The sequence below is a fragment of the Syngnathus scovelli genome, chromosome 8, assembly GCF_024217435.2.
Source record: "Syngnathus scovelli strain Florida chromosome 8, RoL_Ssco_1.2, whole genome shotgun sequence".
Lineage (NCBI taxonomy): Eukaryota > Metazoa > Chordata > Actinopteri > Syngnathiformes > Syngnathidae > Syngnathus > Syngnathus scovelli.
In genome coordinates this window covers 15,614,540-15,627,042 of record NC_090854.1, presented here as the reverse complement: position 1 = coordinate 15,627,042, position 12,503 = coordinate 15,614,540, and the positions used below count along the sequence as shown (strand labels likewise).

At 44.1% G+C, this 12,503-nt stretch overlaps 1 protein-coding gene across 15 annotated transcripts in view; it reads left to right on the top strand.

Annotated features, from left to right (window-relative positions):
• mycbp2 (MYC binding protein 2) overlaps nucleotides 1-12,503 on the top strand; it is a 45,148-nt gene that overhangs the window by 11,459 nt on the left and 21,186 nt on the right. For 11 of the 15 annotated variants that reach the window (XM_049728888.2, XM_049728879.2, XM_049728874.2 and 8 more), the window contains exons 12-43: nucleotides 15-219; nucleotides 304-468; nucleotides 807-965; nucleotides 1,414-1,618; nucleotides 1,693-1,838; nucleotides 2,355-2,465; nucleotides 3,862-3,966; nucleotides 5,064-5,183; nucleotides 5,353-5,434; nucleotides 5,566-5,683; nucleotides 5,763-6,121; nucleotides 6,336-6,508; nucleotides 6,595-6,720; nucleotides 6,834-6,961; nucleotides 7,032-7,123; nucleotides 7,422-7,556; nucleotides 7,632-7,715; nucleotides 7,789-7,885; nucleotides 7,964-8,156; nucleotides 8,261-8,535; nucleotides 8,779-9,000; nucleotides 9,084-9,275; nucleotides 9,421-9,627; nucleotides 9,711-9,848; nucleotides 10,688-10,866; nucleotides 10,950-11,092; nucleotides 11,208-11,308; nucleotides 11,382-11,600; nucleotides 11,675-11,897; nucleotides 11,978-12,096; nucleotides 12,180-12,267; nucleotides 12,407-12,456. In XM_049728888.2, coding sequence (XP_049584845.1) covers nucleotides 15-219; nucleotides 304-468; nucleotides 807-965; nucleotides 1,414-1,618; nucleotides 1,693-1,838; nucleotides 2,355-2,465; nucleotides 3,862-3,966; nucleotides 5,064-5,183; nucleotides 5,353-5,434; nucleotides 5,566-5,683; nucleotides 5,763-6,121; nucleotides 6,336-6,508; nucleotides 6,595-6,720; nucleotides 6,834-6,961; nucleotides 7,032-7,123; nucleotides 7,422-7,556; nucleotides 7,632-7,715; nucleotides 7,789-7,885; nucleotides 7,964-8,156; nucleotides 8,261-8,535; nucleotides 8,779-9,000; nucleotides 9,084-9,275; nucleotides 9,421-9,627; nucleotides 9,711-9,848; nucleotides 10,688-10,866; nucleotides 10,950-11,092; nucleotides 11,208-11,308; nucleotides 11,382-11,600; nucleotides 11,675-11,897; nucleotides 11,978-12,096; nucleotides 12,180-12,267; nucleotides 12,407-12,456 — 4,959 coding nt within the window. The remainder of the gene's footprint in view (nucleotides 1-14; nucleotides 220-303; nucleotides 469-806; nucleotides 966-1,413; nucleotides 1,619-1,692; nucleotides 1,839-2,354; nucleotides 2,466-3,861; nucleotides 3,967-5,063; nucleotides 5,184-5,352; nucleotides 5,435-5,565; nucleotides 5,684-5,762; nucleotides 6,122-6,335; nucleotides 6,509-6,594; nucleotides 6,721-6,833; nucleotides 6,962-7,031; nucleotides 7,124-7,421; nucleotides 7,557-7,631; nucleotides 7,716-7,788; nucleotides 7,886-7,963; nucleotides 8,157-8,260; nucleotides 8,536-8,778; nucleotides 9,001-9,083; nucleotides 9,276-9,420; nucleotides 9,628-9,710; nucleotides 9,849-10,687; nucleotides 10,867-10,949; nucleotides 11,093-11,207; nucleotides 11,309-11,381; nucleotides 11,601-11,674; nucleotides 11,898-11,977; nucleotides 12,097-12,179; nucleotides 12,268-12,406; nucleotides 12,457-12,503) is intronic. The other 4 variants (XM_049728875.2, XM_049728889.2, XM_049728881.2 and 1 more) reach the window with 3 other exon arrangements.

Below are 12,503 nucleotides of genomic sequence, written 5' to 3'. Positions count from 1 at the left end.
TCCTCCCATGTCAGATCTACTACACTGGAAAGTATCAAAGCCTGGGCATAAAGCAAGGAGGCCCTTCCGCTGGCAAATGGGTGGAACTTCCTGTTACAAAATCTCCCAAGATCCTTCAGTTCTCCGTTGGCCACGACGGCTCCCACGCATTGTTAGTGGCCGAAGACGGAAGCGTCTTCTTCACCGGTTCCGCAAGCAAAGGAGAAGATGGAGAGTCCAGTATGAGACAGCCACATTTATGTCGTTACGGCTCATATTGCAAGCTAACACAATTCAATTAATGTGTCATTTCCTTCGACACAGCTAAAAGCCGGCGACAACCCAAACCCTACAAGCCCAAGAAGATGATCAAATTAGAGACCAAGATGGCAGTGTATACGGCGTGCAACAACGGCAGCAGCAGCATCGTCACCAAGGACGGCGAGCTGTACATGTTTGGAAAGGACGCCATTTACAGCGACAGCACTTGTGAGTTCATCTTTCATAAAAATGTCGTTGAATCCTCAAAGTCAAATGTCCCTATAAATTAGCAAGTTGTATTTCAACTCATTTTCTGGGAAAATGGTTGTGCATTTATTAATTCCACAAATACAGTGGAACATCAAATTACAAATTGGTGACCCTGTTCGCAAACTGAAACGATCATAAATCAAGGTCATGTTTCTCATTAAATGAATGGAAATGTAATTAATCGGAAGTCACCCACAATCGTGAAATGTTTTGAACTCAGTAGGTTCCACTCTCCAATGTTTATTTGTTCTTATTTATTCTCGCATTTGACCATCACCACCATCTGCTCTCCACAGGCCAGGTGACCGACTTGAAAGGCCACGTTGTGACCCAGGTTGCAATGGGAAAGGCCCACACGTGCGTCCTGACCAAGAGCGGGGAGGTGTGGACGTTTGGTGTGAACAACAAGGGCCAGTGTGGCAGAGACACAGGGGCCATGAGCCAAGCTGGGAAAGGTGAGCAAAAAAAAACAAAAAAAAAAAAAACGTTTCTTAATACAATATACACGATTAAAGATGTGCTAAGACTGGGAACTATTCCATACTGATGTCGCCACCATGAGATTTATATATAAGCAAATGCATTTTTGTCGGTCAAACATGGAGAGAAGCATAAATGTAAGAAAGATGTCTTTCCATTTTTTCCCGTCATGGAAGTAATATTTGATTGGGAGTTGAGCGTGGTTTCATTGCATTTGGCAGACAGGCCCACACTGTTTCCGATTTTCCACGACTCAGATCTCGTTTTCTATATTTGATGATTTATTTTTTTCAATTATTCAAATTTGGCACAATTACTAACTCTCTTCACTGTGGTGTCACATTTAGAATAAATATTTTCACTTTTTAAGAACTTGAACATCATAGTTATTTGACACTTGCTTGCCCGATGTGTCCTTCGCAGCATTCGGTGTGGAGAACATGGCCACGGCCATGGACGAGGACCTGGAGGATGAGCTGGAGGAGAAGGAAGAGAAGAGCATGATGTGTCAGTCTGGCATGCACAAGTGGAAGCTGGACCAGTGCATGGTTTGCACAGTGTGTGGGGACTGCACGGGCTATGGTGCCAGCTGTGTCAGCAGTGGGCGGCCTGACAGAGTACCAGGAGGGTAGGAGAACACACATACAATATTATATATGAGTCCTTTCAAATGACATCTTTGTGGACTTTTTTTGCCCTCAGCATCTGTGGCTGTGGATCGGGGGAGTCTGGCTGCTCGGCATGCGGCTGCTGCAAAGCTTGTGCCAGGGAACTGGATGGTCAGGAGGCTCGGCAGAGAGGCATTTTTGATGCCGTCAAAGAGATGATCCCATTGGATCTCCTTTTAGGTAACGTCTTTTCCTCACTGGAGCCTCTTTTATACAACGATCCGAAAAATTTGTCAATATAAATCCGACATTTTGCCTCCTTTGCTGTCATTATATTAGAATAAAAACTTTACCTTATCATTCACTCACAAGTTGTCCCAAACTAAGCATGATGATCTCCTTACTACATAAGGTGTGGAAAGAGGATTTTTCAGCTTTCAGGAGTGTGTTGGTTCATGCAACCTGCGAAAGGATCACAGGAAACGTTTGAAAAAGTCGCGAGAAACCTGTCTGTTATTTCCGAGTCTGTTCTGCACACACTGCCCCCTGCCTGTTGCTTTTCTGCTGCATTCCATGTGCCTGTGTCACCCATTTTGTTCTCCTGTGGAGTTGACTCACTGTTAGTCCATTAGTCTACCCATCATCATTCATTCATTGATGTTTGTCTTGTTGTGTTCTGCTCTGCTCCTTCTTCTCTTCCCATCCTGCATCTGTCTGGCCTGGCTGCACCTCCCCGTCCTTTTTTTTTGTTATCAGCTGTGCCTGTTCCTCCCCCTCCAGGCGTGAACATCGAGGAGCACATTCAGATTCGTCAGGAGGAGAAACGGCAAAGGATCAACCGCCGACACAGGCTGGAGGAGGGACGAGGTAGGAATCAGGTCAAGACAGATGGGGACCATCCATTTATCTGAGGCACATCTGGCTAAAATTTCCCATAAAATGGAAATACATCAGGGAACCTCTATTTGTGTTTTGGCCACACTGAAAAATCCCAAAATAATATTCATTTGAGAAATAAGAAAAGAATATTCAGTTAAGAATGCATTTACATTTACGTATTTAACAGAATACAATACTTTTACGATAGATAAAATGTTAAAATAAAATAAATAAAATAAAAATGAAGAGATAAATTAAAAATCTACATTTGTAACAACAGCCCGAGAGCAGCGTATGTGGACAAAACGGATTTCCTATTTGCCATTTTATGCGTCAGAGCTCTTGCGTCGGAGAGATTACTACTCGCTGAAAATCGCTACGGTAATACAAATAGGTCCGTCAATGTCGGACCTATTTAATTTATTTAGTTCTGAATATACTATATCCCATGTCAGTGTTTATTACTGCAGTAGCCGAGATTGATACTTTGGTAGCTCTCATTCCTCGTGCAAACGTTAATAAAAAGTACACGCATTCTTCCAAATAATGTGTTTCATATTCTTAAATTATTGCTTAAATTTTAGAAATACATGAGTTTTTTTTTTTTTATGTGTTCATTTATTTTTCGAGACATAACTTTATTTGTTGACTTGATAAGTGAAAAAATAAACAATTGACAATCACTCGTGAATTTTTTTGAACTTTTCAATTGCCTGAACAAAGTAATAACTTGACTTGCATTTGTTTTGGTGACTTGACGTCAGATATTTATGTGATTTTTACAAGAATAAGTCATAATATTAATATTAGTCATACTTTTCAAGATTAAAGCCATCTTGACTTTAGCCTGGAATTTTTTTTTTCTTCTCCGACAACTTTTTTCAGTGTGGCCAGCACGATATTGCGCAACACCACATAATCTCAGAACTCCTGGCACAGAGCTTCATCAAAAACACAATTTAAAATTGACTTCAAAATATCATCCATGTGATTATTTACCAATAATTGAACTGGTCATCCTAACCATATTACCCATCTTCATTAAGTGCAGTAATTTTCCAATATACAGCCGCAGTTGCAATATAGCAGCCGAGGGGCAAATTTAGACTAAAATGCAATTTTCAGACCTTTCTAGTGTATTTATAAATAGTCAGGAAGTGTTGGGAATAGTGTGAATGGCATGAGTATCAATCAGTGTTCATCTCCTTTCATTTATCTTTAAGGTGCTGCGCTAGCTTGGGTGCCTTGGTGACTTCCCCCATGCTTTTTTTTTTTTTTTTTTTGTGAGCGTGCATGGTCGTGGCATAGCAGTATTTATCTTGTGCTGTTTCCCATTGATTTGTGAGCGTTGTTGCATGCATGTGAAAGTTTCTTTCTCCCCTAGGCCCCATTGTTTTCCCCGGTACCATTTTAATGAACCAGCGTGAGCAAGCCCTAGCCAGAATAAGACCCCTTCAGGTGCTAAGGCATAAACGGGACAAGCACAAAGGTACTACGGTCTTACACTACCTCAATGGGGACGGAGACGACCCCCCCCCCACACCCCCCACTTTATTTGACTTATTTCCCCCGTCTGGCTGTCCCGTCCACTCTCTAACGGGGGTCATTCAAGTGTCTTTAGGTTTAGATTTAGACTTGTGGGCTTTCTAAAAGCAGTTCCACCATGGTTTGATTTGTTTTTCAAATTGCATGGTGGGCTGGATTAAAAACTGATGGTTGACTTTTCTCAGACACTGCTTTTTTTTGAGTTAATGCCAGGGAGAAGGAAACCCTTCGCCATTCCTGTGTAACAAAAAGTACACTAGACCCTCAGAAGTGGAACACAAGTTCTGTTCTAGGAGGCTAATTGATTTTGGATTACATTAAATCTTTTTTGAATGCTACTTCAAAACATAACCTGTACACTTGGTACAAGTTGCATGATGTCACATTTTGAGCTGGAAACAAATGAATCCATTTCCCGTTCAGCTTTCAAATTCTTTTTCTCATTGTTTGATACAGCAAGAGTTCTGAGGGTCAACTGTGCGTATACTTGACAATTTTGCACTTTTTAGCATCCTTCCTGAAGAAGAGGAAGCTAGTTTCCCCCTTTGCCCCCCCCAACTGACACTCTCTTGCACACCACTTTTATTTGTGCTTAACTTTCAGCCCTGCCTGTTTAGTCATAGGGCTATGAGTCAGTCAATATTTAATTTGATAGTCATTAAAAAGCTTCTAATCTTTTATTTTGTAAACCACAAACAGTTGGCAGTCATTGTGTTGTAGGTGATTTATGGGAATTGACGCCCCACGCCTTGTCAGACCTTTTACACAAGACTCTCATATCTCCTCAGTGTAGTTTAAAAAAAAAAATATAAAAATACAGTCTGTTGTATCTCTTGCAGACAAGCTTTATTGTGTTTTATTTGAGGTCTGTTTTCCTTCCTCTTTCATTCTCAGCATGTGATTTCCTTCTCTCCTTTATCCTCCAGCTTAGTTTCTCCCAGGACTGTAGACACGAGACTTCTGGAAGTTGGTCCTGAACTACCCTCTGTTGCCCTCAAAACAGATCCACTTTTGTGATCTTTTTTTTTTTTCTTCTTTTAGATGGCAGCAGTGAGCGCGGTGAGAAAGATGCCAGTAAAATCACCACCTACCCACCCGGGGCAGTCAGATTTGACTGTGAAATGAGAGCTGTGCAGGTCAGCTGCGGTTTCCACCACTCAGGTAGGTTACTTCTCGTAACCTTAATTCTAAACCTTCATCTTAACATAGAAGATCTGGTCAGCCGGGGTTCTTCGCATGTCAAATTGATTATATGATAGTGATGAACCACTATTGCTTGTTTTTTTTGCTATTTCTCTTATGATTTTTATGGTTGAATTTTTTTTTGCAGTGGTGCTGATGGAGAATGGAGATGTCTATACGTTTGGTTATGGACAACATGGCCAGCTTGGACATGGTGATGTAAACTCCAGGTACTCTTTTGATTGCCTTTTAAAAACATACCTTTCCGAATCTCAAAATGTTATATTTTAGGATCTTCGTAAACCTACGATGCTCTACAAATGTAGATCTTGACCATACAAACGGCATCTTGTCTTTCTAGGGGATCTCCAACGCTGATCCAGGCTCTCCCGGGTCCGAGCGTCCAAGTGACGGCCGGCAGCAACCACACTGTTGTTCTTCTAGTGGACGGGCAGGTCTTCACTTTTGGTAGTTTCTCGGTAAGATTTTTTTTTTTTTTAAATAGTTAACTCAACATGAGTCACATTGAAACCCCAAAACACACAATTGATCTCTTAGAAGGGACAGCTTGGGCGACCTATCCTTGACATGCCCTACTGGAACGCCAAACCATCCCCTATGCCCAACATCGGCGCCAAATACGGACGAAAGGCCACCTGGATCGGCGCCAGCGGTGATCAGACGTTCCTGCGTATTGACGAGGCGCTCATCAACTCACACGTGCTGGCCACTTCCGAGATCTTTGCCAGCAAACACATAATTGGTCTCGTGCCCTCCTTCGTTTCTGAGCCGCCTCCGTTCAAATGCTTACTCATCAACAAAATGGACGGAAGCTGCCGCACCTTCAATGATTCTGAGCAGGAGGACCTGCAAGGGTTTGGGCTGTGCCTGGACCCTGTCTATGATGTCATATGGAGGTCAGTCCAAGGACTTTTTGTGCTATTATTTTCCATTAAAAAAAAAAATCACTCTGGCCCACCAAGAATATCTGTTCATTAAAAAGAGTCCACAATATTTGCTCCATCAATTTAGCCATTGTTTTTTTCTGTTGCCGCTAGCCACTCCACATCTTCTCCCTGTGCCCCTTCGAAAAAATAATCTCCTTAATCGAGTTCATCTGTGTACTTTTAGGTTCTTACCAGCTTCGAGAGAGATGTGGTGCTACAACGCAGTGATAGCAGACGCCAGGGTGCCCTCCGCCACAGATCTACAAGCTCGCTGCAGCATCCTCAGCCCGGAGCTGGCGCTGCCTGCGGGGTCCCAAGCCACCACCACACGCTCACATGGCGCCCTACACATTCTTGGTAACGCGAGAGCTTCTATTCTTCATCGGCGTTACCGTTTACCGCAACGCCAGAAGGTTTCATGCTAAGTATACTTCCGTCGCCAGGTTGCCTGGATACCCTGGCGGCCATGCAGGAGTTGAAGATGGGTGTGGCCAGCGCCGAGGAAGAGACACAGGCAGTTATGAAGGTCTACTCCAAGGAGGACTACAGCGTGGTGAACCGCTTTGAGAGTAAGTGTGGACTTGAAAATATAAATCGGTCGTCTTTGAGCTGTGATTTATTGGAGGTTAGCCGTTGAACATTATAGCCATCAGCACGGCCTTAATGATGTGAGATGTTTTAGGTCACGGTGGCGGATGGGGCTACTCGGCCCACTCCGTTGAGGCCATTCGCTTTTGTGCTGACGCCGACATCTTGCTGGGTGGGCTGGGCCTCTTTGGTGGGCGTGGAGAATATACCGCTAAAATCAAGGTAAGAAACCCGTTGCTCAAATTAAGGCTGTGAATTCTTATTCAGAATTAATTGAATGCTTTAATCCCAGCTTTTTGAACTGGGGCCTGATGGAGGCGACCATGAGACAGATGGAGATCTTCTTGCTGAGACTGACGTACTGGCCTATGACTGTGCTGCCAGGTACAGTTAATTTAGATTACCGGTATGTACTTTATTAAATATTACTCAAGTGCTACTTGAGTAAAGAAACGCCTGGTCTAAGTAGACGCCTCCTTTCTTCTTTCCGCCTTCCTTTTTTTAAATGCATCTGCACAAATAAAGTTCTTCTCCATAAATACATAAGATGCATGGGACTGTGCCAACTTTAGTGGGGAAAAAAATCTGCTGGGCATTAAGTACTATACGATAAAGTATTCTTCCCGTTCATCATTATTGCATTTGTTTTAATTGAACGTTTTTGTTTTTAAATCAATTCCAGAGAAAAATACGCCATGATGTTTGATGAGCCAGTGCTGCTACAGTCGGGCTGGTGGTACGTGGCCTGGGCCCGGGTGTCCGGTCCCAGCAGTGATTGCGGATCCCACGGACAAGCTACTATCACCACCGATGATGGGTACAACGGACTTCATGTTTATCTACCATGCAATACCTCGGGAGAAATATTTCATTATTATTTGTTTCTCTTAAGTGTGGTATTCCAGTTTAAAAGCTCCAAGAAGTCAAACAATGGTACAGACGTCAATGCGGGTCAAATTCCTCAGCTACTTTACAGGCAAGTGTTTTTACTAGAGCTTCTTTTAGATTGTCAAATAAATGTAAACATATCCAATATTATTTCACATTAGGCTTCCGTCAAATGATGGGAATGCATCAAAAGGAAAACAGCAGACCAGTGAGCCTGTTCACATCCTTAAACGCTCGTTTGCTCGGACAGTCTCTGTGGTAACTACCGGCAGAATAATTTGGAGGTGGATAACATCACATGACTTTATTATTTACACTTTTTTTTTTTTCCCACAGGAATGCTTTGAGTCTCTGCTCAGCATCCTCCACTGGAGCTGGACCACCTTGGTTCTGGGTGTGGAGGAGCTTCGAGGCCTGAAGGGCTTCCAGTACACAGCCACCTTGCTTGATCTGGAGAGGTTGCGCTTTGTGGGTACGTGCTGCCTCCGCCTGCTCCGGGTCTACATCTGCGAGATCTTCCCCATTGCCGGTAAGATGACACGGAGGTTTATGAGCCTACGGACACCTGCCTTATTTCGATAGAAGAGTTTTGATTTTCAAGTGGGTGTTCTCACTGTGTGATCGGGCTCTTAGCCAGCGCCAAAGCTGTGGTGGAGGAGTCGAGCAAGCTGGCCGAATGCGTGGGGAAGACACGCAGCCTGCTGAAGAAAATCCTGTCGGAGAGCACGGACAACTGTTTGACCAAGCTGGACAACGACCCACAGGGATACCTGTCCCAGCCTCTAACGCTGCTGGAGGCCGTGCTGCAAGAGTGCCACAACACCTTCACCGCCTGTTTCCATTCCTTCTACCCAACACCTGCGCTGCAGTGGGCCTGCCTCTGTGATCTGCTCAATTGCCTGGATCAGGTTAATCATCATTTTGTTTAGATGTTATTTGACATGTTGAAGCTATTTTAAATTAATTCTTCTTGGGATCAATTATGTTTCGAATAATAACCCACGAGGAATTTCCTGCCAGCTTCACATTTTTTATAGTGCTGCCACATGTTCTAAAAATCTAAACCTGGCTTGCATCATAAGGTAGCTAAACCCTGAGGAGAATAAAGAGCACTAAAAGAACATCTTCCATTTTGTTGTTATTGTTTCCAGGACATTGCTGAAGCCAACTTTCGCACATCCAGCAGTCGTCTGCTGGCGGCAGTCATGTCAGCTTTGTGCAACACCTCGGTTAAGTTGACGTCCATCCTGCCCATCGCGTACGACGGCGAGGTCCTGCTGCGCTCGCTAGTCAAGCAAGTCAGCACGGAGAACGACTCGGCTCTCGCTCATCGCTTCCCCTTGCTTGTGGCCCACATGGAGAAGCTAAGCCATGTGAGCGTCATGTGGCACGTTGTGAACCGTTTTAATTCAGGAAATTATTGAAAGGATCGAATTGTTATTCTCGTCGACCTTAGACCGAGGAGAACCTGATGGGAATGACCAGCTTTCGGGAAGTCCTGGAGAAGATGCTGGTGATTGTGGTGCTTCCGGTCAGGAAGAGCCTAAGGAAAGAGGTGGAGCTTTTCTCTCCACACCTGGTGTCCAACACCTGTGGTCTGCTGGCCTCCATCGTCTCTGAGCTCACTGCCTCTGCCCTGGGCTCTGAGGTAAAGAATTTGATCACATTTGATTTGACCCCCCCCCCCCCCCCCCCCAGCTTGTTTACAAACTGTTAGGTCTCTAGAGCTCCTGTCCATCCATCGAGTGTTATTTGTTTTGTTTTTTAATTATTTTTTGTCTCCTCCGTATTAGATTGATGGTCTGAACTCGCTCCACTCTGTGAAGGCCTCCCCGAACCGTTTCACCAAGACGAGCCAAGGCCGCAGCTGGAATACGGGCAACGGTTCTCCGGATGCAATTTGCATGACAGTGGACAAGCCGGGTGTCGTCTTAGTGGGTGTGTGCGTGTACGGAGGCGGCGGCATCCACGAGTATGAGCTGGAGGTGCTCGCTGATGATGTAAGAAAACGTATTAAGGTGGATTTGTGCTTCACTCTGCACCATTTCAAATTGTTTTTGTTAACCTCTGTGTTTTCATCCAGGCACAAACAGAGCACCCAGGGGACTCTGCACACTCTCATAGGTGGACATCTCTAGAGCTGGTGAAAGGAACTTACAGCACTGATGATTCTCCTAGTGATATTGCGGAGATTCGCCTGGACAAGGCCGTGCCGCTCAAGGTACGTAGACAATTAAAAAAAAATGCTTGGCTCTGATTTAGTAATCCTATTTGTACTGCTTTTACTCAGTGCCCCCTAGTGCTGAGAATGAGACACCACATAACTGAAATACTGCAAGAACGATGTACATTCTTTCCAAAGTAGACCAATCCACTTCCAACGTTTTATCATTTCAAACACATTTTACGACAGGAAATAATATACAGTGAATTTATCAGTTCTTTTTAGTGAATTGTATTGCAATAATGTGTGAGCAGCCAGACTCTTTTCTGTGTCGCTAGAAATTTCATTTTAGGTTCTACGTTTATCATCACACTTCCCTTTTCTATTACTGGTACCCTTCTTCGGTGGCATAAAAAAAAAATCCAGGGCTCATTTGTGAGGTTCAAGTTATATAGACTGGGGGTCTCTACCTTTTTGAAAGTGAGAGCTTGGGTACCGATTAATACGAAGGGCTACACACATTTGCTCAAATTACTGTTAATTTTGTTGTATGTTAATCAATTATAAATGAATTTTTGTGAAGACACCGATCATGTTAATAGTTTCTCACAATAACGAGCAACATTTTATTTCTGTAATTCTCTGCCAGTGTCTTCTTTATTTTCAAAATATCATCCATGCAACATTCCTAGAAAATCACAGTGCCAACACAGGTTTGTTATTCTTCGAACAGACCCGTGGGCTACTAATGTGGTCCTTGGGGGTCTACTACCTGGTGACCCTTGGTGCAGACTTCATAAAATTTGGTGGCATCTTGCTTGATGTTGATATTTTTCTGGAATATTGTTAAACCTTTGTAATATTCCATTATAAAACTGAGCTGTATTCTCATGTAGGAAGCGGTAAAGTACGCCGTGCGATTGCGCAACTATGGCAGCCGCACCGCAAACGGAGATGGAGGCATGACCACGGTGCAGTGCTCAGACGGTGTGTCCTTCACCTTCAGCACTTGTAGCTTGAGCAGCAATGGCACCAACCAGACGCGAGGACAGATCCCTCAGATTCTCTATTACAGGTAAACCCCAACTTTCTTTTTCCAGAAGACATCTCTGTTCTACTGTATTTTTTTTTCTCCTGACGTTTGTCTTCTGACTTAAGGAGTGAATATGATGGCGATCTCCAATCCCAGCTGCTGAGCAAAGCCAACGAAGAGGACAAAAACTGCAGCCGGGCACTGTCTGTGGTCAGTGCTGTGGTCAGGGCCGCCAAGGACTTGCTTCATAGGGCTTTTGCTGTCGATGGTAAGCCGGGTAATCAGACACCTCATTTGCAAATTCAACTTGGAGCCACTCTAATAGATTTTTTTCACCTCCCGAATCTAATTTACTGTTTTATCAATGTCCATTTTCTCTTTAGTGGACGACATCCCTGAGCTGTTAAGCTCCTCCAGCCTCTTCTCCATGCTGCTTCCCCTTATCCTGGCTTACATTGGCCCCGTGGCTGCATCTGTACCAAAGGTATCCTTTCAAGCACCTCCCATTGACCTTCTTCATTTGCGTGGTGTTGATATTGCGCCTCGTCCTCAACCAGGCCGCCGTCGAGGTCTTCGGGCTCGTCCAAGAGCTGCTTCCCGCCGTTTCGGCCCTCAACCAAAAATACGCCCCGCCCACGTTTAACCCCAATCAATCGACGGACAGCACAACTGGCAACCAGCTGGAGCAAGGACTGTCAGCTTGCACAACCTCCAATCACTACTCCGTGATAGAAAGTGACCACCCCTACAAACAAGCTGGGGTCACGCAATATAAGGTACAATATTTTTTAATATGAATTAATATTTTTCTTTTATGTTGTAACCGTGATAAGATCTCATCTGCCTTCAGATCTCGTTTCCTGAATGTGTGCGTTGGACGAGCATCGAGTTCGACTCGCAGTGCGGCACTGCTCAGCCCGAAGACATCCTCCGGCTGCTCATCCCCAGTCGCACCCTACACCTGTCCTGCTTGGGCAGTAAAGCTCTGGTGCATGACACCATCAACACCTGGACCGAGCTCAGGAAGTTTTCAGGCTCAACGGGTTGGCCCACCACAGTGCTTGTCCTGCCAGGTGAGAGGATTGCATCCTGTCACTTGTGTTTTTTTCATTTCTTCATTCATTACAAATGTTGCAATGAACTTCCTCTACAGGAAATGAAGTCCTGTTTTCACTTGAAACCGCCTCAGATTATGTGAAGGATGAGAAGGCATCCTTTTATGGCTTCAAGTGTGTTGCAGTGGGATATGAATTCAATCCAGGCCCTGATGAGGTAATGTCTGCTTCTTAATTTTTCTGATTAATAGTTCTGAATGTCACAGTATCTATTAGATCAATTCTTTTTGGATATTTCAGGGTATCATCCAGTTGGAGAAAGAGTTGGCGTACTTGGGTAGTGTGTGTGCTGCAGCTCTGATGAAGAAAGACCTAGCGCTCCCTATAGGTACGTATGAGGCCTGACGGGCATGATGCACGATTATATATTGCGAGTTACTACTATTTAATTCCATCACTCTTGTAATCCATAACCTCAAAAACTACTAGTGTATCATTTATTTTGTTCTGCACTCCCATGTCGTTAGGCAATGAGCTCGAGGAGGACTTAGAGATCCTAGAAGAAGCCTCTCTCCAGGTAAGCGACTTGTTAAATGTATTTATCATTTTTTAAATCCTATTGTC